This window comes from Pavona decussata, unplaced genomic scaffold (genome assembly GCF_977016875.1).
Source record: "Pavona decussata unplaced genomic scaffold, jaPavDecu1.1 SCAFFOLD_114, whole genome shotgun sequence".
NCBI lineage: Eukaryota > Metazoa > Cnidaria > Anthozoa > Scleractinia > Agariciidae > Pavona > Pavona decussata.
The window spans coordinates 6100148-6106844 of record NW_028145528.1 but is presented as its reverse complement, the minus strand read 5'-3'; the positions used below and the strand labels follow the sequence as shown (position 1 = coordinate 6106844).

Genomic DNA, 6697 nt, shown 5'->3' with positions numbered 1-6697 from the left:
AAGCTTGTGTTTAAATGGTAAAGCAACTTGCAATTGCATTGATATGTATCGAGTTACATTTTAAGCGACTAGAAGCTTTTAGCAGGGCCGAAACAAATCGCTCTCTAAAGTATAAAATCAATCCTAAAATGCGACCCCTAAAGTGTGAAGTAGGACAATATCGTAGTCCTTTTTTCGTTATACTGTAGATGATTAAGTCAACATCAACCTTAGGATACTGATTCACCATTTAAATAAAGGTTGGTGGGTTTTGTAACTGTGGTTCTCTTTCCAAGTGGGAATTTGAGGCCGTTGGAAAATTCGCTCCTTGGAAGTGCTCTCGAGGAAGGAGAAGTGAGTGGGTTAAAGTGATAGAAAACAAAAAACAGAATTCACGATCACTTTTTTATTGTCAAGCCGGTTTTACTTCTACAATCCATTGTTTAGTACTGTTTTTATTCCAATTTTAATGTCCTTTGATACGTGAAGGATCCCGAGTTTAGTCTATATAGTTATGAGCCATCATCGCACTACATTCGGCTTTGATCGCGAGTGAAAGGCTGGCTGGTCACCTAGGGAACCCTCTTGCAGACAAAACCGCAGGGAAAACTTGAATGAACTCCACAAGGGCGGTCATTCCAGTACCCTGACGCGCGGACTAAACGGCCTGCGTGCCCAGTCCACATGATGCCGCATGGTTCCCTGGCATTTCCATTCAGTTCGTTTGGAGCCCAGTTGTTGTAGACTGGAAGCGAGTGATCGGACCATATGAATTTTCTGATGCGCGAGTCCCACTTGAGGCCGATCCAAACTTGCTTACGTGACGAGGCCTTTTGCTTTGCCAGCGCCAAGACGAAGTTGTTTTCTTCTGCGCTGTTAATGTTCACCAGTTCTCCTCTCAGTGCTTTGCAATATGCTTGGGCTTGATGCCAGCTCTTGACGGAGCTGCTCGCGAGATAGCAGTAGCCATTGAAAGTGTTCCAGTTATGGGGACAAGTCAGAGCGTCTGCAAGGAAAGAAGTGGAAATGTTACAAGTAATTTCTTATAGGACGTGAAGTGTAATGGTTGGAAATTCATAATCGAGAATCAACAGCATCTAGTTAAAATATCGTGATTTAATAGTTTTGTCGAGAAGGCACAATTTTTAGTAAGGTTGGATGGACGGATGTGATAATATGCAAAGTAATATAATAGGGGAATCAGAAGTTTTATGACTCCAGACATTGCCATGTTTCAGGAGGTGGGGGCTGTAGAGAAGTATAAATTTCCATTGTTTGCAAAAAAGGTTTACACTAATGTTACAAGAAAGCCCCTTTATAGAATGCTTCAATTTCGCTACACTGCGCAGCAACTTAATCAGGGTGACCGGATGATGGAGAAAATATTAAGAATTTGAGGGTAAACCAGGCTGGTTTTTAACAGTGTTTACAATACTATGAAATGTCGCTGGTTTTTAAGAGGAAATATTTACTACTTTTAAAAGGAGGTAATTGAAGTGAATTTTCAGGTAATCATATTTAACAATTATTTCTTGAGGGCGCGTTGGTTATGAGATGATAGATAGCCAACGAGGCGCGAAGCGCCGAGTAGGCTGTAATCATGTCATATCCAATAAGCGCAAGTGAAATAACTGCTTTATTGAAAACAATCAAGAAATGTGGTTAGATCTTGCTGGTTTCGCTTAGCAAGCACAACCAGAAGACCGTTTTAATGGTCGCTATTTCTCGTGCATGGTATAATGGATCATATACCATGGCTGCTTACCCAATCAAATCCCTGGAATTGTATTTATACAATGATCCAGTTTTTAATAATAAAATATATAAATAGAAATGGTGTTCACAAGATCTGGCCCCGGTTTTGAATAGTTGTTTTTGACAATTACTATTTTATTGAAGTTAATATTCATAGAAATAGTCAACATATTACTTTGTAAATCTGACAATGAAAACTATGACAATCATACAATTTTGCATTTCAACATTGTTTGAAATGATATTTGGCCAAAGCATAAAAAAAACTTGCAACAATGTATCGCTAGAAAATATCATGAATTACAATATTTTTATATACATTTAAACCAGATATTGTAAATCTATTTCAATCATGTAATATTGTATTTCAACTTTCCAACACCACCTTGCGCGATTGCTAAAAAATTACCCGAGACCACCGTGCGCACCTAGTTTCATCAAATCGGGAAACCTTCCCAAAAACATTCTACAAACACATTTCTTACTTTTTTTATTCAAAAATTCCTTGTATATATACACGCAGGGAATTCTAGAGTGCCTCCCCGGGTTTTGGGCAAGAGGCAATTAATAAATGATTTGCCAGTAGTCAGAGACCGATGTTATGCGCATAGATTTCTGGGATCGCCAGGGAGCACACATAGCAGAAATGTATGGCATAAAGTTGTTTCCTCGTCAAAAGCAGTGATTTTGGGCAAAGAATAACGCATTTTCGCCGTGATTTTGTGAGAAGTGGAGGTGACTAATGTTGGTGCGTGGAAATTGTAAGATTTTGTGTGATTAATGTGATAAAATCTATCGATAAACACTCTTTCTTGCGTAAGGGTGATTGTGAAATACTGAATCTACATCAAGTAATTGTCTCGAAATAGTCCAAACTTAGATATAAATTTTAAACAGTACTAATAAAAATGAGTTTTCCTGAAGGGGGCAGCTGCCCCCGTCAGGAAAACTCATTTTTTTTTCTTACATTACAAATCACAAGAAAATCGAATAATTGACTGAAAGAATATTCCTTCAATGTGAATATTAAATAATTAGTTTGGAAAATCTTTCGAGGCAAAAGCCAGTACGAGTTTTCTTATGAAAATAATGATTTTGTCAGTTTGGGCTACCAATGGTTTAGAATTTGGTGGGTAAATAAAGACTGACAACAAGCCTACGCCACTCCCTGGCGCGTGTTTTAGCCCTTTTAAATCTAGCTTATACGAGTATGATTTTTCAGAGCTAAATTGGTTTTTAAAGCCTGCGCTGCTCTCAAGTATTGGTAGCGGGTCTGGATTTAACCATCGTATGTTCAACATCACAGGTCATTTGTGCCTAATGATTTTTGATTTAATTCCTCTTTTGAATTCTCTTCAATTTGAATATGACCTCTTATTCTGTGTGTTCAATAACGGTTTTTTTATGTCACATAGGAAATTTCAGCTTGGCTTGGCTAGGCTCTTTTAAATGCCTTTCTTGTTGAGATTTGTGTAATGTAACGACGGAAATTAATCATTGCTTGTATCGTGCCATGAGCTTCATTCTGTAGGTGTTGTAATGCCAGGCCCGGCTATCAGTTTTTGTTACAAGGAGTTGTGTATCTTGGCATGGCTATTTGGTTTAGTTTGGTTGTCTAGTAATCGTTGTAGCGTGTTATAGAGCTATGCAACGTGTCACAGTAATACTGAAAAGGCTCGAATTGTACTTAAATCAAAACTGTGTTTTTGCAAATGCTTCGCTCCATTATTATGTGAAGTGCGTTTGAATTGTGGAAACTCGGTGATTTTCCTTCTTTGTTTTCGATTGTTTATAGCAGTGCATCGACCATGTTTTAAATTTACCATTAAATGAGAGACAATGTTTGGTTCAAGCTAAACAAGGTGTTAACTCCATAAAAAGTCATGACAATTTAAGACAAAAAGCGTCAGTGTGTTTTTTTTCCTCTAAAGGTCGTAGAGGCAACGTTCTGTGTAGGAGTGAAAACAAAGCGTCCAACTAGAAACCCTGTCTGCATATGGTGGACGCCTGTCAGGGGTGTGCGGAGTTTGCCCCCACAGACAAAAAAATCCTAGGTACGACCCTGCCAAAAGTTTTATTTGTCTGCAAGAAAGCGAGACAGAACTATCAACATGCACAATAAGAAATCGCTTACCGCGTGGCGCGCGAGAATTTAAAATTTCGTACCATTTGTCGGTATATTGTTAGAAATAAAATAATTTTTTGGTCCGCTAGTTATCCAGCTTGTGTGGTATATACTAAAACAATTATTCACCTCAGTTTCGGTGAATAATTGTTAACTATGCCGGGCAGTGATCATTGTGCTGTATGGGGTTGTATAAATAGTAAGTCAATGTGTAAAAGCAAGATATGTTGTATAAATAGGGTTGGCAGGCCTGTGCGACTCTCACGTGCGTGTTTTAGCCTTGATAAAGATTTTGCCCTCACTGTTATATCTTTTTGAGAACACCCTTTTCTCTATGGAATGAACACGGCACGGTGAAGGTAAAAGGCGGCATGAGTTTGCGAAATGGCATTTTACCCTCACCGGAATGAGCAATGTCCCCCATAAATTTCCTTTTAGCGCTGGATTTTCTTCTTATTAAATGCCATTTATGGTTTGGAGGATTTACTAGGCTCGATTTCCACCGCTCTCTCGAGTCCGGTCTTTGTTCCTCCCCGAACAGCGGCTGGAAATCGAGCCGAAGGATTTGCGTGATGGTCAATGTCGCATGTTTTGTATTTTGATCTCAAAGGTCATTTCTGGGTCATGTGTTCTGTTTATTAGAGCTCTTGTTGTTCCTGTTTAGCAACTGTCGTTCTTATGCCCTTTGTGGCATTTGGTTCAGGTGTGGTATGGCTCATTTCAGTGCGTCCGGTGACAGTATAGCCTCTCTTATCACTGTAAGGATAGGATTTGAACCGTGTAATAATAAAAAATCTTGCAGCTTTGCCGGGTCCGGCTATTTCAGTTGCTTTTGTGGCAAGATGTTGTGTTTCTTACCAGGAGTGCTCTTATCACGGCTATCCGTCTTTTGATCCTTTCTTTATCATTGTAGCTTCTTTGAAAGCTATGCAATGCATTAAATTGAGGGCGTAAGTCCGCTTTAGTTACGGTTGTATTTTTGGTAGTATCGCTTCGCTCCGCTCTGTAACTGTGAGGCTTTTGTTGCGGTAGCTTAGTATTAGTTCCCGGCTCCTGTGTTTTGATTGGTTAGGCAATTCTTCTGTGTTGTCATTCTCGTTGCTCTGGCCTGGAGAGATTTCCCCGGATTTCCCTGTGTTTCCTGTCACTAGTTTCATCCCTCCACAGCGCAATAACTCGGTAGAAACAATTCCCATCCCCTCGCACAACAATTTCTCTCCTTTGTGGGGTTAAAATGCCAGCAGCCATGATGATGTTACAACACACGGAACTAAGAAGAACACTCTGTCGACACACGTAATTACAACTGAACAGGCTTTATCGAGTCAATCCCCTCAAATTTATACCTACGTTTGTACTATTTCGAGACCATTACTAGCCTGCGAGAGCTTACTCGCAGGCTAGATCACTTGATGTAGGATTTTGCAGATTTCACAGTCAACCTTAGTAGGCAAGAGCAGTTGATAGATAGATTTTATCGCATTAATCACACAAAAATAACAACATTAGTCACCTTCGCTTCTCACAAAATCACGGCGAAAATGCGTTATTTGTCGTCCAAAATCACTGCTTTTGACGAAGAAACAACTTTAAGCCATACATTTCTTTTTAGCGACTTGCAGTGTTTGCCCACTGGCGATCCCAGAATCCTTTGCGCTTGACATAGGTCTCTGATTACTGGCAAATCATTCATTATTCGAGGGACAAAAATTTGGCTGTAACTTTTTGAAGACGTACATCCAAATTTTGAGGCAACTTATTTACGAATCACCCTTAGCATTTTTACCCTATACCATTCTCCATTTAAGGGCAGTTCTAGTAGTAAATTGCCGAAGAGAAACTAGAAAATGAACATTAAAAACATACCTGATAGGCAGAGTTTCGCGATAAACACCGGTAGAACTGCAAACAGTTTCATCTCGGATTTCGTCAGGATGTCGTTGATCTCAGAAGAATTTGTATTCGTAGTTAGTCCGCTCGCCCTCTGCGAACGAATGTGTCAGAGAACAGCGATTACACAACTATAAAATGGCCGCTTTGAGCGAGTTGGAACAAGAATCAAAGATGGAAGTAAACATTATGCAGGCGGAAGGATAGTCTGTTGACAGTTAGTGCACTTTTGTCACCTAAAAAGCTTTCGAAAGGTTACTGAGAGATCGACGAAGATGACTCACCGCTTAACAGTTAATGTTTGAAGAACTAAATAAAACGAGATACTGTCCTTTTTACTCGTGGATATGTTTTAGCATCCACGGGTGATAGTGGCTTCTGTATGCAAATCAATCACTCACTCCGGTGTAACCGGGAAGTGGAATAATAGCCAATCCCACGTCACTCGCTAGTATACGGAAGCTCGATCTATTAGCCAATCACCAGACGGAAAGTATTTCGAGGGAATCACAACACTACTCGGCTTAGAAAGTTGTGACACACCGACCTGATTTCTGTTGGCTGTTTTTACGCGGGATGTCCTGAGGCCGGGCAGCCCGTGTCTAAAATTGGGCTCGGCATCTTGTTCATGGCAGCTTCAAACCTGCACATTAATTTATTACGCGGGATGCCTGCAGGGCAGACCGTGTCAAGTTTTCGGTCGGGTGTCTTTTCCTTTCTTCTTCGTAGCTTTAAATCTGCACATTGATCTATTCATTAAACTCTTCTCTCTCCTAGAGGGGATCTATTGTTCTGATTGTCTTCAACAAAAACGGCCCAATCAAAATCTATTATCGAAAGAGTAACTTCTAAGAAGCACTCGACAGTTTAAACGTTGGTAATTGGAGAGTTCCTGGCGAAGGAATCATGCTTTGTTCGACAGTTGTAGAACCCCAATGCGAGGAGTTA

The 6697-nt window shown here is 40.1% G+C and overlaps 1 protein-coding gene across 1 annotated transcript; it reads right to left on the bottom strand.

Moving 5' to 3' along the window:
* Window positions 1-426: 426 nt before the first annotated feature.
* On the bottom strand, window positions 427-6121 carry LOC146470462 (lithostathine-1-like). Its single transcript, XM_085122011.1, has 3 exons — window positions 6034-6121; window positions 5726-5843; window positions 427-985 (listed from the first exon to the last, which is right to left on the bottom strand). The coding sequence occupies exons 2-3, from the start codon at window positions 5775-5777 to the stop codon at window positions 552-554; spliced, it is 486 nt and encodes a 161-aa protein (XP_084978137.1). The 5' UTR covers window positions 5778-5843; window positions 6034-6121; the 3' UTR covers window positions 427-551.
* Window positions 6122-6697: the final 576 nt, after the last annotated feature.